Raw genomic sequence first — 26,934 nt, forward strand, 5'->3', positions numbered from 1 at the left:
TGGTCCCTGTGTGTATCCATCAGTGTGTGTCTGCACCATGATATATTGGTACATATTATGACATCCCCCTTTTATAAAAAAATGTTGATCTCGGCATGTGATAATAAATAGTGTGGGTGTGTGGAGAATGTACCTAGCTATGTGTGAGGTGCGAAGACATATGTACAAAGCTATATACAGGGAACAAGACTATTTACAGAGGAAGGTGCCTGGTGCAGATGACTACCATGAACTGGAACAACCAACGAATCTATTTACAAATCACTGGATAACGAATGCAACAACAAAGAATATGGGAAGAAGAAAATTTCAGAAAGTCCACATGTGTGCAGAGTTCATAAGTTCAGTCTCTGAGGTGGGCGACGAACTCTGGTTGACTGCCTCAAGGGTGGGGCAATGGCTGGTGCCTCAGGAGCCGGGAGGGCTGCAGCACTGTCAGGGGCAGGCAGAGCGTCCAGAAGCGCCACACAGTCCATGGCGGTATCAGTAGAAGAGCTGGTCGGAGGATCCCGTGACGACCCTGGAACCAGGCGAAGAGCACGCCTGTTGCGGCGCTGAATTGATCCATCCGGCAAGCGGACCAGGAAGGCGCAGACCAGCCACCATCCGGGAGGTGGATGTGAACCTTGCCGCGTGGATGGATGTCAGGAAGGTCAGCAGCCCGTGAGTCGTATGAAGTTTTCTGCTGCAGTCGAGACATGTGCATGCGGTGGAGCACGGGGACATGGTCGAGGTTGGGAGCAAGAATTGATGGCACCGTCGTTCTGAGGGTGCGGTTCATAAGCAGCTGAGCAGGCGACAGGCCGGTGGAGAGCAGGGCGAAGCGATATGCCAGCAGAGCAAGATGGAAATCTGAGCCGGCATCGGCGGCCTTGCTGAGGAGCCGCTTTACGATGTGGACTTCCTTTTCCGCCCTCCCATTGGATTGAGGGTATAGGGGACTGGACGTAACATGCTGGAAATTGTCGTGTCGGGCGAAGCCGGCCCATTCCTGGCTCGCGAATCAGGGGCCATTGTCTGACATGACCGTCAGCGGAATGCCATGTTGGGCAAATGTCTCCTCGGCCCTGATCACAGCCGAGGATGTGAGGCCGTGCAGCCTGATGACCTCCGGGTAACTGGAGAAGTAGTTGATGATGATGACGTAGTCCCTGCCCAATGCATGGAACCAGTCGATGCCCACTTTGGTCCAAGGAATGTGACGAGCTCATGGGGCATCAGGGTCTCCCGTGGTTGGGCAGGCTGAAAACGCTGGCAGGTGGAGCAGTTGAGCACTACATTGGCGATGTCATGAATGAAAAATGAAAATGAAAATCGCTTATTGTCACGAGTAGGCTTCAATGAAGTTACTGTGAAAAGCCCCTAGTCGCCACATTCCGGCGCCTGTCCGGGGAGGCTGGTACGGGAATCGAACCGTGCTGCTGGCCTGCTTGGTCTGCTTTAAAAGCCAGCGATTTAGCCTTGTGAGCTAAACCAGCCCCTATCATTGATGTCATCATTGATGACCGGCCAGTAGACGGCTTGTCTGGCCCTGCAGCGGCACTTCTCGATCCCTAAGTGCCCTTCATGGAGTTGCTCCAACACCAGCTGGCACATGCTTTGTGGGAAGACGATGCGATCCAATTTCAGGAGCACCCCATCGACAACCGCCAGGTCATCGTGGACGTTGTAAAATTGCGGGCATTGGCCTTTGAGCCACCCGTCCTACATTAGGCGCATCACCCGCTGCAGAAGTGGATCAGCCGCTGTCTCGCGGCGAATGTGCATCAGTCGTGCATCCGTAGCTGGCAAATGGGAGGCTGAAAACTGGACGTGAGCCTCTATTTGGCAAATGAAGCCGTCATGATCACATGGAGTTGTGATCGACCTTGAGAGAGCATCGGCAACGCCAAGATCTTTGCCCGGGGTATAGATCAGTTGAAAGTCATACCTGAGTAAGATACGCTGGAGGCGAGGCGTCATATCATTCAAGTCTTTCTTGATAATATTTACAAGGGGGCGGTGGTCTGTTTCAACCGTGAACTGCGGCAGTCCATAGACTCCAGTGAGAAGGCCATGACACTCTTTCTCGATTTGCGCATAGCGCTACTCTGTGGGAGTCATCGCCCGCGACGCATAGCAACGGGGGCCCATGACGAGACCTCGTCTCGTTGCAGGAGCACGGCGCCAATGCCCGACTGACTGGCATCAGTAGAGATTTTGGTCTCTTTGGTCGGGTCGAAAAAGGCCAACACTGGGGCCGTGGAAAGCTTGGCCTTCAGCTCCTGCCATTCACGCTCGTGAGCAGGGAGTCATTGGAAATCTGTGGTTTTGCGAATCAGGTCTCTGAGGACCGTGGTGTGTGAGGCAGGATTCGGGGTGAACTTCCGGAGGACCGCTTTCTTGTCCTCGGGCGTCTTCATGGACGTGATTGCTGCAATCGTGTCCTCGTCCGGACGCACCCCCCTGGTGGGAGATGTGATCCCCAGAAACGTGATACTTGACTGGCTGAAGGAGCATTTGGCCCTATTGAGGCAGAGGCCGTGTTCGTGGATGCGCCTGAAAACACGCTGAAGGCGCGCAATGTGTTCCTGCTGGGTGGTCGACCAGATGATAATGTCGGCGACATATACCCGGACGCCGTCGATCCCCTCCATCACCTGCGCATGATCCGGTGGAAAACATCGGACGCAGAGATGATGCCGAATGGCACCCGGTTGTAGCAGAACCTGCTAAAGGGTGTGTTGAACGTACACAGCTTCCTGCTTGACTCATCTAGTTGGATCTGCCAGAAACCCTTCGAGGCATCCAGTTTTGAGAATAGTTTGGCGTGGGCCATCTCGGACGTGAGCTCCTCACGTATCGGAATCGGGTAGTGCTCCCGCATGATATTCTGATTCAGATTTTTAGGATCAATACAGATCCGCAGCTCGCCGGACGGCTTCTTGACACAGACCATGGAGCTTACCCAGTCTGTGGGTTCTGTGACCCTAGAGATGACTCCTTGGTCCTGGAGGTCCTGGAGCTGTTGCTTGAGGCAGTCCCTGAGGGGCGCTGGGACTGCGAGGTGCGTGAACGACAGGCGTGGCGTTGGGCTTGAGTAAAATTTTGTACGTGCGGGGGAGCGTGCCCATGCCTTTGAAAACATCATGGTATTGCTGGATGATGGAGTCGAGCGGCGCCCTGAAGCCTGTGTCAGAGGATGCAGACAAATTGCTTGAAGAGAGAGTGTGTACTCTGCACTAAGTGGAACAGCTTGCATGCCTGCGCACCAAGCAGGGAGGCTTTTGATGCAGCAACAATCTCAAACGGGAGAATGACTGTGTGAGCACGATGTGTCACCTCAAGGCGGCAGGAGCCGCTGGCAGCGATGGCATTGCCATTGTAGTCCAGCAATTTACACGCGGATGGCAGGACAGCAGGCTGTGCGCAGAGCTTGCGAAAATCAGACGACGCGATGAGATTGGCAGAAGTGCCAGTGTCCAGGCGGAACCTGACAGAGGACCGGTTGACCGTAAGGGTGGCACATCACTCATCATCCTGGCTGACACTGTGGACGTGGATAGGTTCAATGCCACGCTTGGGGGACATCCTGTTGGTAGTAATGACGGCGATTTGGAACGTGACCTGTGGGTCATGGCAGGCATAGTCGGCATCACGGTCTAGAGTAGGTTCATTGATGGCAGGCTGGATAGCCCTGACGTCTCTGTGGGGCTGGGTGGATCTTTGAAAAGCAGCAGGCATGGAAGATCTGCACATTGCAGCGTAGTGGCCTCATTTGCCACACTGCAGGCAGCGTCGGGACTTCGCGGGACATTGCCGCTTTAAGTGGGCGGAGCTGTAGTTGCCGCACGCCGGAGCGTCGGGACGTTCTTCACGCCACTGCGCACGCGCGGGGCGATACAGCGTAGCACGCACCTGCACGAAGCAGCCCGTGACGTCAGCGCGCTCGCTGCGTGTGGGCACGGGACTCCGTGAAAAACGGGCGTAAAGGCCGCCATCATTCAGGTCCAGAGCCTGAAGAGATTTTATCATCTGGACCCGTTCTGCCTCGTAGGGGGCTTGCCGCGCTGTTTCAGCAGCCTGGATGCAGAAGTAGCGCGTAGAGGCATGTTCATGAAGTACACAGGTCTCAATGGCCGTGGAGAGAGTGAGCTGCTTTACTTTTAGTAGCTGCTGGCGCAGGGGCTCTGATTGAACACCAAAAGCAATCTGGTCACGTAGCATGGAGTCAGAGGTGGACCCGTAGTTGCAGGACTGCGCAAGGACGCGGAGGTGGGTAATGGACTGGAAAGGCTCGTCCTTACCCTGAGTTCGCTGCTGAAACATGTATCTCTCTAAGCTCTTGTTGACCTTGACCGCGCAGTGGCTGTCGAACTTCAGAATTATGGTCTTGAACTTCGATTTGTCCTCCCCCTCATCGAAGGCGAGCGAGTTGTAAATGTGCAGAGCACGGTCACCGGCTGTGAAGAGGAAGAGAGCAATCTTACGTGCGTCCGAGGCAGCTTCCAGGTCCCTGGCTTCGAGGTACAGCTGGAAGCGCTGTTTGAAAAGTTTCCAGTTCGAGCCCAGATTCCCTGCAATGCGGAGAGGCGGCGGCGGGCGAACGGAGTCCATTCTGTAGGCTGGCTGGAGACTGGTGGAAGACAGATCACTGAATGGTAGATCTCAGAAGTGCCGCATCCCTCAATTCCTGGTATCATGTTGTGTTGGCTTGTGTAGGCTTGAGAGATGAACAGACACTTCCAACACAGATGAAGGTTCAACTCAATTTTAAATTTTATTAACTACTTCTAACTAACTAATACACGATGACTGTGGGTCTAAATAATGCTAACTTGAACTAGAGACCTAAGCCTTGTCCGAACCAGTTGATTCTCTCAGCACGTGTTGTGAGTCCGTGCTGGGCTGAATAAGTTCCTGTTACACTCAGAGGCAGCACCCAGAATGAGCGGGAACCATGGTGCCCTCTGCCTTTGTAGTGTGTGTATTCTAACTGGTGATTGGCTGCGGTGTTTGTACATGTTGATTGGTCCCTGTGTGTGTCCATCAGTGTGTGTCTGCACCATGATATATTGGTATATATTATGACAGTGTTTGATTGTTCCCAGCCAGAAACAAGTTCACGGGTTGTCAGTTTAACACAGAGTCCATGTGTTGTTATTTTCCAACTGCTCCAACGCAACAATGCCTGCCACAGATATAAGCTTGATGGTTTCTGTGGTGCTATGACTTTCAGAGATTATCAGCGTGCACATTGAGGATCAGTGTACTTTGTTTGTAGACGCCTCTTCATTGGGAATAGTTGGAGCTTTATCGCAAGTGGAGAAAGATTCAGGCAAGGATGGTAAAACAGTATACTGCAGATGCTGGAAATCTGAAACATTAACAGGGAATGTTGAAAATACACAGCAGGTCGGGTAGCATCTGTGAAGCGAGAAACAGAGCTTCAGGAGACCCCACTACTAACCGCCAAAATGCCGCACATAGGAAAGCTGGTACAGACGATTAGGGGCAATATGTAGAACGCTGATCTATTTTTTTCCGAACAAATGCGATTACCAGTGATGAGAGACAAACTGATATTAATAACGACTTATGGAGGACCCACCTGCAGTGTGATAAGGAGCCTGACTCACTCAGATCCCCCACATATCGAGTCGTTCACTGCCCTATTGGTCCTAGTTGGGGAGCACTTTGGCCCAAAACCACTGCTCATCGGATGCCATTTCCGGTTCCACACAGTTGCCCAGGCAACTACCAGCAGCTATACTGCATGGCTGTGCCAAGAGTAGCACCCATTCGGATCTCCCTGAAAATTAATGGGCACCCAATCTGCATCGAACCTGACACTGGGGCAGCAGTATCGATAGTCAGTCGGCGTACATTCGACCGCATTCAGTCTGGCCTTCTATCGCTGACCCTGTCAGACACAATGCACAGCTGGCCACTTATTAGGGGAACCACTGGCAATAGCGGGCACTTCAACTGCTCCAGTCGAGCATGGTCAACAATCTGCAAACCTTCCTCTGGTGGCGGTCCACGGGAGCAGTCCAAGCTTTTTGGGGCGGAAGTGGTTATGCCACCTGCTGTTAGATTGGCAGCGGGTGCGCCGCATGCACCCACACTTCCCCGACGGGGTTCTGACAAGGTTTCCATTGGTATTCCAGATTTGGGCACCATAAAAGGGGACGTGGCCCGAATAAACTTGGGCCCAATGGCTCAACCACATTACTTCCGTGCCCAACCTGTCCTGTACACCTTAGGACCCAAGGTGGACGCTGAATTGGACTGGATGGAGAATTTGGGCATCATACCCTTGTGCATATCTAGATGATGTCCTGATCACAGGAGCACCTACAAAACCTGGCCATGGTGCTGAGGAAGTCGGTGTCCGCCTCCAGCAGGAGAATGTGTCTTCAATGCAGCCAAGTAAGGTACCGTGGATACCACGTGAGGACCGCCCCATGCCACCCAGCTTCAAATCAGTTGGCTGAACCGGCGGTGCAAACCTTTCAGCCCAGAATGAAAAAGCAAATATCGGCATCCTGGGAGACCCACTTGGCAAAGTTCTAATTCTACTACCGGACGACCCGCAGTCAAAAGGCCCAGTTCACCTATGCATGGATTTGGACGTTGCTCCGGACCTAAGTTGGGAAGGGTGTTATAATCCTAATGGAGGCCCCGGGATCAGGACCATACAGTTTCCCATGACCTCCCCAGAATATTAACTTCTGCTTCAAGGATTTTCCTTAACAAAGAGATCTCCAGCTGTATAAAAATCCCGGCCTGGTTGCAGGTCCAGGGAGGAGACCCTTAGGGGAGTTGAAGAGTATTGTAAAATTGTATTGAAATAAACCTTGTTCATAACAAGACTATCTCTCTTACTATAATGAGGAGAGACTGTTTCATCCCCATTCCATCTTCCTCACTTTGATTCAACCATAAGCCAACGCCAAAATCGCGGTGGGTGCCGATTGAACACCAAATCGCAATTCACTGTTGCCTCGACAACAGCGTAAATGCATTCCAGAGTGCACGTACAGTAAATGTCGTTTGCATATCATTAGCAGGCCCAACCCGGTATTCTTTGGGGCCTCTGTGATTCTCCGCCTCCGATGGACCGAGTTTCCGATGGCGAGGTTCACTTGTGCTTTTAAAAATCGTGAAAAAGAGCTGATGAGGGAGAGAGAGGAGATGAGACATGGAGAGGCGCGACCGTGGGCTGCTGGGCCAGACACCAGCAAGGCTGGCTGGTGTGGGGGGGCCCTGCCAGGGCCAAGGGAGTGGGTGACAAGGGAACGGGCTGTGTGGCCGGGGTGACCCCCCATGGGATTGGGGCCATCTCCAGGCACGGACCGCCATTGCCGTGGCCTGCAAGGCAGCCACCTTGCTGCGCACCCTACTGACCATCCACCTTGGTCCCTGGTTCTGCAGTGACATCATCCATATAGGTGTCCCCACCCGACAATGCTGCATCCCAGCCCCACCCTCCACCCCACCTCTGTCAGACCACCACCCATCCCCTGGGCTCCCGCCGATGGGGCATCAGGCGGCCCACCGAAGGACAACGCCCACTGTAACAACTACGGGTGTGCTGGGTGGAGGCCGTAGAACATACTGCTGGTAACGGCAGTGCCAGCCAATGGTACCCATGGTAACGGGTCGGGCATCAGGACAAGAGGCCCCCATGATGCCGTGCACCGATGGGGCCATGGGTGCGGGGATGGGGGAGGGAGGGGACATGCGTGGTTCGTAGTGCCAACCGGTGGCACCATGTAGCCCATTGGACCTGGTTGGGCAGAGGGGTATGCACCATGCTAACATGTCAGCCTTTCACACCCTGCAGACAATGGATATTGGAATGAAACCAGCAATGGAGGCCTTCCTCCTAGTCGCCGCAGCCCTGGGAGATGCACTGCGGCTGAACGAGCTGGAACTGCTCGAGGAGGAGGAAGCTGAGCAGCCGAGCCTGTTCCAGAGGAACAGGAGGCAGCCACTCAGAATGGAGAGCCGGCCGCCCAACAGGCCTACGAGAAGGAGGTACAAAGGCGGCTTCGCATGAGGCTTCGCGTGTACCGGCAGCTGCTGACATTCGAGAACCTCCCGGACCAGGCATGATGTCGAAGACTCCGGCTGAGCATAGAGACAGTGCGACATATCTGTCAGATCATGGCACACCTAGCACTGCAAGGTAATGGTGGACGACACCCGCTCCTGGTGGCCGTCAAGGTGACGGTCACCCTGAACCTTTACACCAGGGCTCCTTCCAAACGGCGAGTGTGGATCTGTCACAGAGCACGGTGCACAGGTGCGTCCGCGCCATCCCGGAATCCCAAAATACCCATTCAGCTCAATATAGCAATTCCAATGTGATCTGAGCCCACTAGGATCCCAGGCAGTGGGATTCGCCACCATCACAGCCATGCCCAGCCCAGGGGTGATCGATAGGATGCCCTATGAGCAGCTGCAGATGACAGCCCACTCTAATTAAACCAAAAGGGGTTCCACTCGATGAACGTGGAGCACATATGAGACGATTAGCTGTGCATCATGCATGACTGCACCAATACCCGGGCAGTGTGCATGGCGCCTTCATCCTGGCACACTTGACGATTCCTGACCTCTTCGAAACACTCCATTTGCTGGGGGTTGGCTCCTGGGTGACAGGGGTTATCCACTGCGGTCATGGCTGGTGATGCCTATCTGGAGGCCACCGACCGACAGCAAGACCTGCCTATGCAGCAACCAGGAGCATGATCAAGCAGTGCTTCGGCCCCCTGAAGATGCGGTTCAGAAGCCTGGAGGGGCCCTCCAGTATGAGGCTGACAAGGCCGCCCGCATTGTCGTGGCCTGCTGCATCCTCCAGAACATCGCTCAGCAATCAGGTGCTGTCCTGGAAGAGGAGGATGAATGCCAGGCCTCCTCCAACAAGGAGGATGCAGAGTAGGGTGAGGATGAGTAGGCCATGGGGCCCAGGCAGGCATGGCAGGCTGCATGACATGTAAGTCATTGGCCAACGTGCACGGGACGCTATGATTTCCTCCAGGTTCACCAACTGGAGGGGCAGGAAGAACTGGCCAGGGGCACGAACACTGCGTCCCACTCCCACACCACCCCCCCCCATCTCTCCCCGGCCATCCACTTGCCTGCAACCCCTCCGTGATACATACCTGCAGCACTAGGAGGGGAGAGGGGTGCAGGCCCTGGGTTGACAGTAACAGCGGGTATTGTCCATGGGATGAAGGATGATGACAGCCCACTCAGCGATAAGCTCTGGTGCTGCAGATCATTTGACAACGTCTGACCTGCCCATGGTAGCACTTTCCACCATCCACCTGGGTGATCCCTACATGCGAGCTGGGCCACTTCATCAAATGGTGCCATCGGATCCCTAGGGCTCCGGTGGTGGGGATGGTCAGGGGTGGACATTGGTAAGCACAGTCCACCTATAACGTCCGCACATTCCCCCCCTGCCACACACCCTCTCTGGCCCAGACCAGACCAGCCCACCCTTCTGAAAGAGCACCGAAGGGTTGGAACAGTGTGAACAGGCATCTATTGCGCATAAATATATACCTATACGTGCCCGAGCTCCTTTAGCTAAACTGTGCCCTGCACCCATCCCAACTTAACTGGTTGTTTTCATTTTTGGCCTTGCGGGCCAAACGCTCCATCTCGGTCGATCCCCAGATATTACATCAGGAGTGGAGGCAGCCTTCTGTGATTCCCACCCTGTGACCTGGATCCCCGTTGGCGGCCGTCTTCTGCCGCGACGGGTACAGATGGGCCAGGCTCCTGCTCGGGTGTCCCAGGTGGCATGGTGCCACCCTGTTCTGCCTGATGCCCACCAGATGCGCCAGGGACAGGAGGAGGGAGTCCGAGGTGCTGCGCTGCTCCAGCACCTCCCCTGCGGGAGTCACCAGCACATGCCACATTACCTCCTTCTCCCTCGGGCTGCCCTATGGCCCCCCGGACTACTCCATGCGATGGGGGGATGAGCGGAGCTATCCCCTGAGGCACCCCTGCCACCTGGTGCTGCCAGTCCTGGAGACCTGCTCTGGTCCCGACCAGGGTCTGCATGCTAGCACCCATGGAGCATAGGGAGTGGACCATTTCTTTCTGGGACTGTGCCACATCATGCTGCAGCAGTGCCACCACCTTCTGGGTGTTTGACACATGAACTAGTGACTGCGTTACCTCCCTCTGGGCCTGAGCCACCTCATTCTGTGTCTGCGCCACGTTGGTCAGCGTCTGGGCAATGCTGCCGAAGTTCTCAGCCATGGCCCACTGTGGACTGGGCCATGCTCAGAAGCGCTGCTGCAATGTCTAGGTGGCTCTGGCACATGGCTCTCTGTGAGAGGGCACCCTATCCTCGGCTTTGGCCAGTGCCTGCACAGTGTGCCCCAGGCCTTGGACATGCTGATCCATAGCCACAACCCTCGGTCCCAATGCCTCGACCACAGACGCCACCCATGTGGTGTTGCCCTGGGTTACACGCATCGTCGGCAACACCTCCTGCTCCTGCATGCAGTTGGACTCCTCCAACTGCACCTCCAGGTGCTGGATGCTCGCTGACAACCCCTCATGTAGTCCCTGGCTCTGCGGCTGGATCTCCACTATAGATGGGACGGTCCATTACAGAAGCCTAAAGTCCATCTGGACGGCAGCTAGTCCCTGCGGTCAGCCCGTCCTCTGACCATCCGCCCCCTTGGGAGTTCCTACCTCCACCTGATGTACTGAAGCATGTGTGTGGTACACACACAGGGTGACCCAGGAGCCTCTTCATTAAAGTGCCCAACCGAGGTGAGTGTCTCTGGGATGGTGTTGGCTATTGGAGATAGCTGTGACAGGAGATCTGTGACAGGATAGGAGCTCCGGGGTGTCCTGTATTTCGGGACGAGGGCTCCAGTCGGTGCTGCTGTCCTCGTCGCTGGTTGGCACATGTGGGAACTCAGGCTGTGGCACTGGCTGGGGACAAGGCACACCAGAAGGAGCCACCCCATCACCCGCAGGTCCTGCAAGACACAAGACAAGATGCATGATTAGACCACGGGGGGAGTGGTGGTGGTGGGGGTGAGGGTGGTGTGGGCGTGAAGGTGGTGTTGGGGAGCGGGAGGTTCACACACACGCCATAGGGAACCGCAACTAAGTTGGGTCTCCTTCCATCGCTCGCAGTCAATCTCCATTTCCCTTTCTTCTGGCCCGCCGACCACGTCCAGCCGCCTGTTTCTCGGCCACGCGCCATTCGCTTGTGGCAGGATTCCATCTTCCTGCCGCTTGTCAATGTGAGCAATCCTCACCTCCAGAATTCCACAGGCCTGGAAAAAACAGCGAGCCAGATTGGGTGCTAAAAGGACTTCAGACGTGATTGGTGATAAAATTGGAAAAATCCCGACAAAGAGATTGCATCCTGGTCTTCAACCTTTGTGATTAACTACTGTTTATCTGAAAATAGATGTGCAGCATAGATTATTGGGCACATGTAAAAAAAATTTTTGAAGTACCCAATTCTTTTTTCCAATTAAGGGGCAATCTAGCATGGCCAATCCACCTCCTCTGCACACCTTTGGGTTGTGGGGAGTGTGACCCTCGCAGACACGGGGAGAATGTGCAGACTCCACACAGACAAAGACCCGGAGCCAAGATCAAACCCGGGTCCTCAATGTCGTGAGGCAGCAGTGCTAACCACCGTCCCACCCTATTATTGGGAAAGTTTTAAAGAGAATCGCCTCTCTCCCACAGTGCATAATTAGGTAATTGTACTTAAGAGAGCAAGCTGAGGTCTGTTAGTGCTGGGAGTTTCAAGGACATTGGTAGGCAACCTGTGGCCCATGAATGATTAAGCATTTTCCATAACTCATCATTAAATATTCGGCGTGTACTAAATATATTCAATCTTACTCGTGGAGTCATGGTAAATGAACCTGCCCGATTTTAATCTTGCAGCCCGCTGAGATGAAGGAAGGCCACTCATGAGGCCCACTTTGTCTAGGTTGCCTATCACTGGTCAAGAAGATCAGCAATAGTGCAGGCAATTGCCTCACAGCACCAGGGACCTGGGTTAGATTCTGGCCTTGGGTGACTGTCTGTATGGAGCTTGCACTTTCTCCCTATGTCTACGTGTGTTTCCTCTGGGTGCTCAGGTTTCCTCCCACGCTCCAAAGCTGTGCAGGTTAGGTGGATTGACGATGCTAAACTGCCCCTTAGTGTCCACGATGTGCAGGTTAGGTGAGGTTATGTGGTTGCTGGGATAGGGCGGGGGTGTGGGCCCAGATAGGGTGCTCTTTCGGAGGGTTGGTGAAGACTCAAGGTGCCAATGGCCTCTTTCTGCAGTGTAGGGATTCTATGGATGAAGAATCTTTAATTTGGCCCTGCAGATATTGACAGGATTAAGAATGTGCAAATCCTGGCATGAAGACTTAATCGAGTCCAAGAACAAGAAAAACGTGAAAAACAATAAAGTAAAAGGAAAAGTCCAAGCTACCAAAGTGTTAGTTCAATAGCACAATTACTCTCGCTTTTATTTTAATAGAATCGTTTGAATAGAATTATCCCGAAACCCTATGCACTCTCAGAAAGAAAGTACTTGGAAATCCCGGGACCAGGGCATGCCGGCAGTGGAGAAAAAGGGAATGGAAAAAAAATTGGGAGGAAGAGAGAAAAGAGAATGATCGAGAATAAGAGGAAGGGAGAAGGGGCCGGGAATATATCATTGTCAATGATCAGTCCCCTTTCACTTTACAGACAGAATTGTTGGTTTCAGACATGCTCCTGTTTCACTGTGCATCACCACTTCAGGGTGCCTGGCTCCCAGTGGAAGATCTCTCAACTTGGATTTGCCGATGTTGACAGCTGTGACAATAGATTAGAATCGAAGGTCTAGTTGCAGTGTACAGAGGGAATGTTAGGACAGGCCTGTTCGAATCAATGAGCCAGCAACTGTACATGACAGGCACGGAAACTCCATAAAAAGCATGTGTACTGAACTATTAGCAGAGATGATATGATGGATGAAATATCAAAAAGTGGAGTTGGCAATTCTGAAAGTTATCACTCTACACTCCATTTATATGTTGTGGTGCACCCTAGGCAGACAAGTAGAGCCTAGTCTTCTCTACTGGAGACTTAGTCCAGTGGTGGGCAGGAAAGTCTGAATAATTCCCGCTGGGCGGCGGGACAGCTGAACAAGCGATCTTCTGCCGTTCAGCTCATTAATTATGCATCTGCAAGGAGCTCGGAAAATCTCAAGGAACCATCCACTTTTACCGCATGTGGGTGGCAGTCCTGGTACCATATTAAAACTGTACCTGGGCAGTCTTTCACCCTTCACCAGACAGCATTTGAAACATGACCCATGGCTCTTCCCTTCCCCTCTTCCTGCCCCCATTTCACATTTTGGTTATTTCCCTCCCCCACCCCAACCCCAAGTCTTACCTCTGTCTCAGCAGTTGCAATGGCTCCCCTAGTTGATCTGTAGGAAGTTTTTCTTTGAGATAAACTTGAAGCTGGAACGGAGTAATGGGGAGATTAGAGGTACTTTATTGTTCTTTCAAGGATCTTCAGCATGGCCCTTTTTTGAGCCTGGATATTTCAAGCAGTTTGATGGCTGTGCTCATCCCCTGATCCCTCACCCTCTGTGTTCAGGCAGGGGGTGGTCGGCCTGGGTGGGAGGGGGGGGGGGTGGGGTGGGGAGGGTGTGGTGTGGGGATGGGATGCGATGTCCGTGCCCTTGGCAAATCCTCCCCAACCCCCACCGGTGAATCTGGAAGAGATCAGATCGACCTGTGCGCTTTGGCCCTAGTGCACATGTTGTGCAGCCTCCTGTCTACTCGAGCCCCATGTCCTGCCCATCCTCACCCTCCCCGCATCCTCCTCATCAGACGAGGACTGATGTTCATCCTCCTCCTCTAGCACATCACCCCGATGTTGTGGAGGACGCAGCCTGTTGCCACGACGTGGACAACCCTCCCAGCATTATACTGGAGGGCCCCTCCAGAGCGCTCAGTGCACCTGAATCACATCCTCAGGAAGGCAAAGTACTGCTCAATCACACCCCTGGTTCCGCATGGGCCTCGTTGTAGCGGGTCTCCACGTCGGTTTGTGGCCTCCGGGTAGGTGTAACCTACGGATAACCCCTGTCACCCAGGAGCCATCAGTCCAGCCGGGCTTCATTAACGTATTGTAGCTCTGTCTCCAGACTATAGCTGCCAACCGAATGGGAAGTCTGGAAAATGGGCAACATGGACCCTTGACACAAATTGCAGCAATCTGGAACTTTCTCCCCAAAAGGTTTGTGGGTGCTGGGTCAAATGACGTTTTCAAGCCTGACTTCAATGTGACCCCAGCAATACTCCTGCAACTAGAAGCTTGAACGCTGGTAGGAATTTACGGCAAATCTCCCGATGTAGCACATAAGGGCTATGAAAACAAGAAACCAGATGAACGCTGGTATTAACTGGAAGCTGGGGGGCTTGGGAGACTGAATTATGTAGAGAGGTCACATACTACCCACAGGAGGATAAAAACTACTCGAATGGTATTATTCAAATTGGTTGCCCTCCAATTCCTTGCTTGACATATATTCTTGATTTACTTGTTTTCATTCAGTTCTTTGCTCATACCCAGGGGAACAGTGCCAACATGAATTCACATTAGAGGAAGGAAAACATGTTTTTTTTGGCAAGATGTGACTTTTCAATTATGGGAATTACTGAAAATGTCCCCACCTGAAAGTGCTCAAAATCCTCCCTGTGCCAGGCTCCAGATTCCCAGACGAACCACAGGCAGGGAGATAATAATTAGCATCACTCTGTCCCATGCTGCCATCAATCTTCTTGCTGTGCCAGGGGATGAAGCCTCAGAGTTCTGTCACTGAATATTTGTGTTTGACACAAATATGACGCTACCTGGACAAAGTGTGGCCTGATTCTAAGGCAAGCTTATGTGATGAGGGCCCTGGACACTGATCGATTCCTTGCCCTGCATCTCTGAGAGAGCAGCAAAATGCCAAAAGTGTTTTTTTTTTCTGCAACAGTTAAGTCTGGGTTGATCAATGAGGCAGAGTGACAATCTCTCGAGCTGTCCTGAAATTCTGTACTAAAAAAACAAAATTCCTGCAAAGATCATAGGCGCTGCCTGTTCCCGCTCACCTGATCTCTCCAGGTGAGAGAAGCGCACTGTAATTTTCCACAGCAATCATGGCCTCCCTTGATGGAAAGGAGAGGCTAATGTGTGGCTAAAGAGCCACCCGTTTGGGGGTGTGTGAGTGACTTTGCATAGTGAAGCAGGAGGCTCATTAACATTTTTGAATTGGGTTCCTCCAATGCAACTTGAAGCCGAATTTTAAAGTTAACTCGTTCTGAGTAGATTTCCCCGGAGTCAGGAAGCTTAACTGTGAAATTAGGTCAGGGGTTGACAGTGTTGCAACTTAAGTGGCTGCTTCAGCGTTCCTTGTGGGCCAGGAGATGCTGGAATGCTCTCCCTGGCCTTTTCAAGAAGGCTGTCAGCCTCTTCCTTTCCCATAACTGATTGTCTTACCCAACCCCAACTACCAGCCTTACGCCACTTTATAAAGGCAAAAGAGTTGGTTGAGTAAAATAAAGTACTGGTTTATTCACAACAAAAGCGTATGCACACAGGACCTGGTTAGGCTTAACTGGTCCTTTCTCTCTGGAGGCTTGCTCTAGTCAGGCTGACTTTATATACAACAGTCCCCATGCCAAAGTTCACAGGGGAGTGCATATTCCTCGAGCCACACAGGGACTATCATCAATTCTGTCCCATGCGCCCCATGCAGGATACCACACTCACCATCCAGATTACCGACCTATTTCCCTCCTCCCAATTGCTGACTTCTTGCCATCTCTCCCGATTGCTGGGGTCTTTCCCAAGGGTCCATTTTACCTATTTCCCAGACTTTCCAATTGGTTGGCAGCTATAGTCTGGAGACTGAGCCACAATATGTTAATGAAGCCCGGCCGATAAGTTCAGCAGGACCTCCATTTACCTAAACTTACCAGGTTCTTCAACTCTTTGTAGCCTCCCCTACACACCTTCCCATAAATATCAGGTGTGATTCATTTGGACAGGAAATTGAATTTTCAGATGGGGAAGTGGGAATACTGGTTACCCCCACCTGCTTGTGAATTTTACTTCCATTGCCCAAATCTTTTGGTCCTGACAAGTTCTTGCTGCAATTGCTTCATCATTGGTGGCCGTGCCTTCAATTGCCTCAGGCCTAAGCTCTGAAATTCCTTCCCGACACCTCCCCTCCTCTTTAACTCACTTTCTTCCTTTAAGACACTTCTTAAACCTTTTCCCGTGAGATCTTTCACATCCACTTGAGAAGACAGACAAGTCTTCAGTTTAAGGTCTCATCAGAAACCCTGACAGTGCAGCACTTCCTCAGTGCTGCACTGGGCTGGCCACCTAGATACTGTGCTTGTCTCTGGAGTCGGACTTGAATCCATGACCTTCTGATTCAGAGGTGAGACTATGACCACTCGAGGATGACCAAGTTGCTTTGCCCAGATAGTCATGAGACCTTTCTGTTTCTTTTCAGTAATTGTACTGTGTTGCATCTTCAAATGCCGAATACCCAGGACAAAAAAGGAGATCGAAGCACGTTATGCTCAGCGTCAAGCTGCAAAGAAGTATGCCAACACCTTGGATAATGTCCCACCACTGAATGAGCTGACAGAGATGCCTGGAGGTGAGCAATGAGTCTCCAAACTATCCGAAAACCATTTAAAAAACAAGTTTCAGCAAATAAACCCTTGTATTAGTACTGTTGCCTCACAGCCTCAGGGACCCATGTTGGGTGACGGTCTGTGCGGATTTCCCCCTATGTCTGCGTGGGTTTTCTCCGGCTGCTCCGGTTTCCTCCCACAGTCCATAGATGGGCAGGTTAGTTGGATTGGCCATGCAAAATTTCCATTTAGTGTCTAAAGATGTGTAAGGCAGGTTAAGGGGTATTGAGATAGGGCTGGGGAATGGGCTTGGGTGGAATGCTCTTTCAGAGGATCGGTGCAGACTTGATGGGTCGAATGGTCTCCTCCTGCACTGTAGGGATTCTATGATCCAATAACTATGTCCTATTATTTTTAGGTTATGTCAGGATAAGCATAGATGCAGATACAATTAAATGAAATCAAACACTGAAATCTTAGAGTACAGGAGCTCTGGAACTGATGAGTATTAGCTTGTAATGGGTGTCCTGTACCATCATTTTAGGTGTGGAATTCTGGGATGTTTTAAATTATTTTTTCAGGAATGAGGAACAAATGATGCAGAAACTTTCTTCAGTACATGAAATGGGGAGTCCATGATGGAATAGATTAAAATCGACTATGGTTTGAAAAGGAATGGGTTTGACGAGCCAAATGTAGTTGTCCCATTCTTTCCACTTACAACTCCTTGTGTGTTAGCAGACAACAACATTGAGGCAAGAACATTGAGATTCTAAATTTGTATGAAATCTTTTTCAAGAAAGCACATTTTCCCAAACTAGTGTGTTTATTCTATCATATATTCCCATCCCTTTCTTTCCTAGTCCCTAATTTTGGGAATACTGAATTGCTTCCCAAAACACTTGAAATAAAGTTTATTAATATCTACTTAACAGATTGCAATCCAGCTGCTTTTAAAGAGATCCCTTGACTCTAAATCACTGCTATCAAAAACCTCAGGAAACACCCACAAGACTATCAGCATCAGTACACTAATCAGAAAGATATGTTGTTAACTGATGATTGCACAATTTTCAGCTTTATTTGAAGTTTCTCAGATAAAGAAATAGTCCATGTCTGCATGCAACAAGACTTGGACAAAATCCAGGCTTGGTCTGGTAAGTAGCAAATGACAGGCATAGCGCTCCAAAACCAGGCCAAGATTATCTCCACTGGAGATTTTCTAACATTATCAGCAACAAAATAAATGTGCACTTGGAAAGCTTATATTAAGGAGAACCAGCAAGGATTTGTTAAAGGCGAATCATGCCCTGCTAACCCCACAGAATTATTTGATGAGGCACCTCACCAGAGAAGCTTGATCAATGTACTGCAGTAGGAACTTTAAAAGACATTCGACAAAGCACCACACCAGAGGTTGTTAAGAAGATGGTAATTCAGAGGGGGGTGTGCAACAAGACCTGGGTGTCCTCATACGCCAGTCACTGAAGGTCAGCATGCAGGTGCAGCAGGCGCTAAAGAAAGATTTGTTGGCCTTCATTGTGAGGGGTTTTGAGTACAGGAGCAGGGATGTCTTGCTGCAACTATACAGGGCCTTGGTGAGGCCACACCTGGAGTATTGTGTGTAGTTTTGGTCTCCTTATCTGAGGAAGGATGTTCTTGCTATAGTGCCAGTGTAACAAAGGTTTACCAGACTGATCCCTGGGATGGCAGGACTGACATATGAGGAGAGATTGAGTCAGTTAGTATTGTATTTTCTGGAGTTCAGAAGAATGAGGGAGGATCTCATTGAAACCTATAAAATTCTAACAGGACTAAACAGGGGTAGATGTAAGAAGGATGTTCCTGATGGTGGGGGTGCCCAGGTTAAGGGGTCACAGTGTGAGGATACGGGATAGACAATTCAGGACAGAGATGAGGAGAAATTTCCTCACCCAGACAGTGGTGAGCCTGTGAAATTTGTTACCACAGGAAGTAGTTGAGGCCAAAAAAGAAGCAGTTAGATATAATACTTGGTGAAGGGGATCAAAGGATATGGGGGGAAAACAGGATTAGGCTATTGAGTTGGATGATCAGCTATGATCAGAATGAATGGCGGAACAGGCTTGAAGGGCCGAATGGCCTCCTCCTGCTCCACTTTCCAGGTTTTAGAACATAGAACATAGAACAGTACAGCACAGAACAGGCCCTTCGGCCCTCGATGTTGTGCCGAGCAATGATCACCCTACTCAAATCCACGTATCCACCCTATACCCGTAACTCAACAACCCCCCGCTTAACCTTACTTTTTAGGACACTACGGGCAATTTAGCATGGCCAATCCACCTAACCCGCACATCTTTGGACTGTGGGAGGAAACCAGAGCACCCGGTGGAAACCCACGCACACACGGGGAGGACGTGCAGACTCCACACAGACAGTGACCCAGCCGGGTTAAATTGGTGATATGGATAAAAAATTAGTTCAATGACAGGAAGTAAAAGATGGTGATGGATGGATGTTCTCAGACAGGAAGATGCTTTGCAGTGGTGTTCCCCAAGTTTTGCATTTATTACTCTTTTTATTTTTTATAAATGCCCTCATATCAGGTATAGAAAGCAATATTACGTTTGCAGATGATAGAAAACTTGGCAAAGTAAGAAGAAGAATATTTCCAAGCTTTAAGATGGCACAGACAGAATGGTGGAATCAACAAAAGCATTTCAACGCATAGATGTGTGATTAACCTTTGGCAAGTCTAATATGGAAAGTGTGCTTTATGCATAGAATGATTTGTAGAAGTGTAGATGAGCACAGAGAAAAACCCTTAAAGTTGGCAAGACAAATTGATATATTGGTTAAAGAAGTGTTTCTGCCTGTGACTTGTTAAAGAATAGAATAGAAAAATAAAGAGATCTTGCTAGAATTTTATAAATCACTAATTAGGCCTCAAATGGAATATTGTGGACAATTCTGGCTACCGAACTTCAGGAAGGATGTAAAGAGCATGGACACCAGGATGTCAGCAATGTTGAAAGACACCAGTTATGAGAACAAGACGACTCCCTCAGTACTGACTATCTGACAGTGAAGTATTTCCTCAGTAATAACACTCCAACAGTGCAGCAGTCCCTCAGTGCAGACCCTCCAAGAGTACAGTGCTCTCTCAATAGTGTCCCTCACTACTGACCCTCCGATGGTGCAGGACTCACTCAGTACTGACCCTCCGACAATGCTGCACTCCCTCAGTACTGATCGTTGAACAGTGTAGCACTCCCTCATTATTGACCCTCCAACAGTGCAACTCCCTCCATACCAATCCTCTGACAGTGCAACACTTCCTCAGTACTGACCCTCCAACAGTGCTGTACTCCCCCAGTACTCCGGCAGTGCAGCATTCCCTCAGGAATGACTCTCTGATAGTGCGGTACACCCTCAGTACTAACCTTCCGACAGTGCAGCACTCCCTCAGCACTTGCCCAGCAACAGTGCAGCATGCCCTCAGTACTGACTCTCTGACAGTGCAGTATTGACTGATTAGAACATAGAACATACAGTGCAGAAGGAGGCCATTCGGCCCATCGAGTCTGCACCGATCCACTTAAGGTGATTGATTGAAATTTATTGTCACATGTAACGAAGCACAGTGAAAGATATTTTTCTGCGGCTAAGGGAACTTACACGGTACGTACATAGTAGACAAAAGAATAAGCAACAGAGTACATTGAGAATAACATCATTAGTAATCCAGTACTGACGCTCCGACAATGCGGCATTGCCTTAGAACTGATCCTCCAAAAGTGCAGCACTTCTTCAGGACTGACCCTTTGACAGTGAGACTCCTGCCCAGTACTGACCCTCTGACTGTACAGCGTTCCCTCAGTATAGTGACACAGTGGTTAGAACTGCCGTGGTGGGATATGAACCCATGTCCCCAGAGCATTAACCTGAGCCTTTGGATTACTAGTCGAGTGACATGACCACTACACCACCTTCTCTCCACCAGCCCCTACCCACCTTCCTCTTTCCAATTTATGACATATAATAATTAGTATAATAATAGTTGGTTTTCTGCAAGTTGTGTTATCATCTTAGTCATTAGATCGTATAGAAATAATTTCCCAGAATTTGCATGGACCACCATTGCAGCAGTTATGCAATGCCAACTGCAGCAGGAATGCATCACATTAGAGAGGGGCACTAAAGTAGATGTAAGCCCAGCGCTTCAATCACATCTCTCGTGTCTACTTTCCTCCATGTTGATCAATGAATTAACTAAACCTCCCTCGGCTTCTTGGGAAGAGAAATATTCCGCTCTGCACTTGAGCCTGTTCTGCCATTTTACATAGTCATTCATATATTATTAGAACTAGGTAGTCACCACAGTCCCAGATGACCAGAGGCTGCTTTCTCCTTTGAGGGGGAGAGCTGACTGGTGGAGGTTTAATCTGAGATCACCACACCTCCAGGCGAGGGGAAAGGTTGAGAAGGCAGGGCCTTCATGAATAACCTCCATCACCGACTTCAAATGGTAAAAAAAAAGTAAGTCTAATTTGATTGGACGCAGGGCTCTCACAGTCAATGTTGTGTAGAATCAGTATGCACCTCACTTCACTTGCCCTAGCTTTACTTACGTATTACTTCAGTCATTCTGGGAGGAAAAGAAGACGGGCGGTATTATCCCCCCCCCCCCCCCCCCCCCCCCCCCCCCGCCCCCCCCCCCCCCCCCCCCCCCCCACACCAGGTGGGAGAATCACTGGAGCGCCGCGCGAGTCGCACCACGCCGCACCAACACCCGCAAACGATTCTACCATCCCTCTGAAGCGCCGCGAGATTCGCGGCGGGCCGCTCGGAGAATCGCCGCAAATGGCGAGCGGTGATTCTCCGGCCCGGATAGGTCGAGCGGCCGCCGACACGACAGAGTCCCGCCGGCGCCGTCCACCCCTGTTCGCTGCCGGTGGTAACGTTGGAGGGGGGTGGCCTGTGGGGGGTGGGGGGAGGGGGGCTCCTTCACGGGGGGGGGGGGGGGGGCTCCCACAGGGTATGGCCTGCGATCGGGGCCCATCGATCGGCGGGCTAGCCTTTTGCCCCCCAGGCCTACCTCCTTCCGCGGCCTGCCCCAGAATACCGGCGCCATGTTGGTGAGGGGCCGGCGTGCTTAAGAAGTTCCCCGCGCATGCGCAGGATGGCGCGGCCCAACTGCGCATGTGCAGGAATGAGCTGCACCAGCTGCGCATGCGCGGGTTGGCACGGCACCCATTTGGCACCGCATAAGGAGGCTGGAGCGGCGTGAACCGCTCCAACGCCGTGCTGGCCCCCTGTGGGGGCCAGAATAGGTCATGCCCGGACCCTGTTCGCGCCGTCATGAAACGCAACGGCGTTCACGACGGCACGGGCACTTAGTCCCGGGAGCGGAGAATACTGCCCGACACATATGGAAACCAGTGGTATCTGGGCAGCCCTGCATGTGAGCAACAGTCAGCAAAATGTCTCACGGGCCGCACTCCGAACCCTGACGGGTCACATGTGACCCACAGGCAGCAAGTTGCCAATTACTGAATTAGATCATGACTGATCTGGGCTCATTGAGCTTCACCCAGCATGGTTTCAGAGATTAGTTGGCCAGATGTTAGAGATTAAATCAAAGATTTCATTAAACTGATTCTAACCCAATTAAAGGTGACAGGCTAAATGTAATCCTCTTGCTGTGAAGTGCTTTGCAACATGGGCACCAGATAAATGCAGTGTTTGCTGCTGTTATTTTGATTAATGCACTTTGTAATTAGATCAGTGTCACGTCAGTGTTTATCTTCCTCCTCTGTGGTGTTGTAGCTAATTGAAATGTTTCTGTTCGAGATGCTCTGGGGGTTCTGATTCCATTTGAATTTCTGAGCTTTCTCTCAGTTCATTTGTAGTTATTTGATCTCAGCTGAGTCAGCATATAGAGCAACTGGAACTGATGTTCTGTAAGAGATTTGAAAAAAATACAGGCAGTGGTCTTGTTCCAAGTTGTTTACATGTGTGTAAGTTTATGTATGTTTGTGTATATGTGTATGTTTATGAGTGTGCATGTTTGTTGCTTGTGTTTGTGTATGTGTGGTGAATGAGATTCACATGGTATTATAAGTTAACAATGTCACTCTGTTCCCAGTATATATATGTACCGATATTGTAAGTGCAGTTGCACTACCTGACCAGCAGGGGGAGTAGCTCTGGGAGTACTCAAGAGTTTGTACTGGGCTCCCCCCTTGGCTCCGCCCAGAACTCCTCCCCCTGGAGCTGCTGTATAAAGATCCGTGCCACAGAGTCAGCCAGCCAGTTCACCGAAAGTTCAACAGCTAACAGGCTGGCTCTGTTGTAAGTATATTAAAACCATTATTCTAATCCTACAAGCACGTGTCCGTAGAAATACACATTCCATCAGTATGTGTGTATGTTTGTATGCTTCTTGACACACGTGAGTGTGCACCTTTGTGCATATGTAAGTTTATATGTGTCTTATCTGCAGATGCATGTGTGCAGGCATTGTGTGTGTGTGTCCAGGCGTGACATACTTGTGTCCGCGCATCTGTGTGCATGTGTGTGTGCCCTCGTGTGTGTGCCCTCACAACCATGTGGGTGTGCACAACTGGAAAGTAGAGAAACTGGCCAGAAAATGGTGCCCTCAAGTCATATAACCAGACAGGTAAAATAATGTAAGGCTAACAGTGCTCGTGAATCTGTATTTCAGCTTCAGGAAATCAGGGAGAAACGTATCTCCAGGGGCAAAAAAAAACATTCTGCCTTGCCTTCCTTGTTCTGATCTGATTTCTTTTTTCTCTCCCTTTCTCTCCCTCTCTATTTTCCCTGAATCCTAGATTCCTCTGACACTATCCCTCTGCAAACTGTCTCTGGTCAGCTCCAACACAGATCTGTCCACTCTCTACCTGTCCTTCACGAGGAAGATGAAATGGCGCCTCTCTGAATTCAAGACAACCATCCACTGGGTCAACACCTTTCCTTTCATTTTAACGTGTCCGCCGCCGACAGGAATATCTAACTGAAGACACAAGTCTCTCCTATCTTTCAGTCTCTGCGTTCTCCAACTTAATTCAAAGGGCTTAATTCAATGGATTTGCCATTTTAAGTAAATTGTAGATTTTGACAATTGCATGCTATAAAAGCCTGATTTGCAACATTTTTGTTTCGTAAGAATGCTACATTCAGTTCTCACGCAGTTCCTGAGCTGAGGTGGGGATTTCAGGGCTGGCCTCTCCATCAATCCGTACAACTTGCTTATGAAGGTGCTATGAGAGGCATAATGTATCATTGATGAAACGTGGGTACAATGCACCTCCATTCCTGTACCTCAACGAATCAGCACTAAGTGACCTTTCCATTCAATTATCAGATTCACTCCAGGCCATGAGTGAAGGTAAATAAATAAATAACCATTCATTAAAAAAAGCAAAATACTTTGGGCATTGAAGCTCTGGAATAAAAACGAAAAATGCTGGAAATATTCAGCAGGTCAGGCAGCATCAGTGAAGAGAGAAATAGTTATGTTTCAGGTTGGTAAACTGTCACCTGAACTGAAACAGGTTAGATATGTAACAGGTTTGAAGAAAGTAGAGGCCTGGAAAGTGGGACCAGAGGAACAAATAAAAGAGAAAGATATGTGATAGGAAGAAAGGCAGTAAAGATTAAGTGACAAAATCAGCACCATTGCAAGGCAAAATGGTATGCTAAAGTAAACAAAGGTTGGGTTGAGAGGGAAGACAGTGAAAAGCCCAGAAGCTGCCAAATCTGCTGAATATTTCCAGCATTTTCCATTTTTATTAAATAAGTAATCAATGTGGTGCTATCACTGATCTACAGGCAACAGTTACACTGAATAGATACGATCACAGACACCCTGGCACTGGGGTTTTACTATGCATTATATCAAATAGGATTCACCCCTCCTGAATAATGAAATGTTTCCCTGTAGTTACCATTGTTTTAACTTCTGATTGTTTAATTTCAATTACCTCAAGTTTCCAGCAAGTGCAGGTAGAAGCCAATATAACTGGAATATAATCTACAGCCATGAGTCCTGTGGATGACTCGATCTAAAACTATCCTCTGCCATCAGATCTAAAACGCTGAGACCTTCTTGTTTCTACTCCCCAAAGCCTACACGTCTTGCTTGTCACTTCGACTCAATACCTGACTCCAATTGATTGCCCACGCTGAATCCTAACTCCCATTGGTTGCCAAAACAGAGGCCTGTTACCATTAGTTGCCCATACTAATCCCTGACTCCCATTGATTGCCAACACCGAACAAGGACTCCCATTAATTGTCCACACTGTGCTCTAAGTACCATTGGTTTCCCAGACTGTACCCTGATTCCCAGTGGTTGCCCACACTAAGCCATGACTCCAACTCAGTGTTGTCACTAAGTTCTGACTGCCATTGGTTGTTCGCACAGAGTCCTGACTCTTGTGATTTTCTGTCTGGGATCGTTGATTGGAGAAAAATTTTCTTGGTTTCATATTGGGTCTGTTGGTTCTCAGCCTGAATCAGCAGTTACAGTGTAGTTGATGTGGGAGAGAAACATGGAAATTACGACATAAAAAAAGAGCAAAGTCGTCCTACTTCATCATCCAGACATAAAACTGAATCTACATCTCCAATAATTTTCATATATTTTAAGTAGATTTTTCAAAAGAGTGCTAACGTGCCTTTGTTATGTTACTGGAACAGTAATTACACAATTTGAATTCAGTTTTAAAAACTTGGAAATAAAAAGTTGTCATCAATAAAATTAATGATGAAGTTGTCAGATTATCATAAAAATAAAAGCCAATTACTGCGGATGCTGGAATCTGGAACCAAAGAGAAAATGTTGGCAAATCTCAGCAGGCCTGGCAGCAACTGTACGGAGAGAAAAGAGCTAGCATTTCAAATCCAGATGACCTGCTTAGACAAAGGATCATCTGGACTTGAAACGTTAGCTCTTTTCTCTCCCTACAGATGCTGCCAGACCTGCTGAAATTTTCCAACATTTTTTCTTTGGTGTCAGATTATCATAAATCATCAACTGGTTGATTCGAGTATTTTAGGGAGAAAAATGTGCTGTCCCGGCTGCATTTGGTCTGTGTTTTTGGTCACAAAAACTATTAAGCACCTTTGAAAGTGATCTAGCAAAGCACTTTGTTGCATTAAATCACCAGAACCAACAGTTTCTCCGGGCAATTAAGAATAGGACATAAATGCAGGTCCTGCCAGTGACACCAACATCGGGAAAACAAATAATAAAATATATCAAAATATAGTTTGAATCAGAAAAGTTTAGAGATGTCAAGCCATCCAGGTATTTGGAAAAATTGAAGTTCTAGTTCTTTCAAAGTCCATCTTTGAATGGGAAGGACTGTGGGAGGACAGACTGGTGTTCTATCACCAAACCTGACTTACAAATTGAATAACCATACGTATACAATCATTTTGAGTAATACATTGTGACCTTGCAGAATGTATTCTGGTCACTGTCCTATTTTTTCTGTAGCTTTAATACTCTTTCATCTGTTTCGTCTTTATTCATGTTTCATATTCAGGAGAAATATTGAACTGGTGTGAATGGGGCTGCAATATTGTGACTGTTTAATCTAACTTTTTTTTCTCTCTTTCATATATTTCTTCCTTCTTGCAGTCTGTCCTTCACTAGGTATCCCTTACTCATTGTCTCGGCCTCTGTTGCTACCTCTCACTCACATCCTCAGCCCACAGTGCAGAAGGAGACCATTTGGCCCATTAAGTCTGCACCAACCCTCCGAAAGAGCACCATACTTAGGCCCAATTCTCGCCTGATGCCCATAACCCCACCTGATCTTTGGACACTTGGGAGCAATTTAGCATGGCAATTGACCGCGAGACGAGTTGCGGTACAAAAGTATGGCTTTAATCAGCTAGATGTTAGCCCTGCGGTCGATTACAGTAAATGGACGACCGCCGGGAGTACTGGGTATTTATACCCTGCCCTGGAGGCGGGGTTAACTCAGCCTCTCGACCAACGGGGAGCCATTACATGACTGGTCTCAACCAATCGGTCGAGAGGCACATGACCGACCAGGGCCAATGGAAAGCCGGTGTTCTGCACTAATGGCAGGCAGCTATGCTAATCATACCACCACATTCACCCCTTGCGGAGAAAGAAGCCGGGTTGGGGGGGGGGGGTGTGTCAACGAGAGCTGGGGGGGGGGGGGAAGAACTGGTGGTATGAGTAGTAGTGAGAGAAGGAAAAAAATGTATCCTTGGCTTCCCA

At 49.7% G+C, this 26,934-nt stretch overlaps 1 protein-coding gene across 1 annotated transcript in view; it reads left to right on the forward strand.

Annotated features, from left to right (window-relative positions):
* The window catches only part of tmie (transmembrane inner ear), a 159,100-nt gene that overhangs the window by 87,201 nt on the left and 44,965 nt on the right, over window positions 1-26,934 (forward strand). The window contains exon 3 of the mRNA XM_038808461.1: window positions 16,544-16,693. Within this exon, the coding sequence (XP_038664389.1) occupies window positions 16,544-16,693 (150 nt within the window). The remainder of the gene's footprint in view (window positions 1-16,543; window positions 16,694-26,934) is intronic.

Source organism: Scyliorhinus canicula, chromosome 10 (assembly GCF_902713615.1).
Source record: "Scyliorhinus canicula chromosome 10, sScyCan1.1, whole genome shotgun sequence".
NCBI classification, from domain to species: Eukaryota; Metazoa; Chordata; class Chondrichthyes; order Carcharhiniformes; family Scyliorhinidae; genus Scyliorhinus; species Scyliorhinus canicula.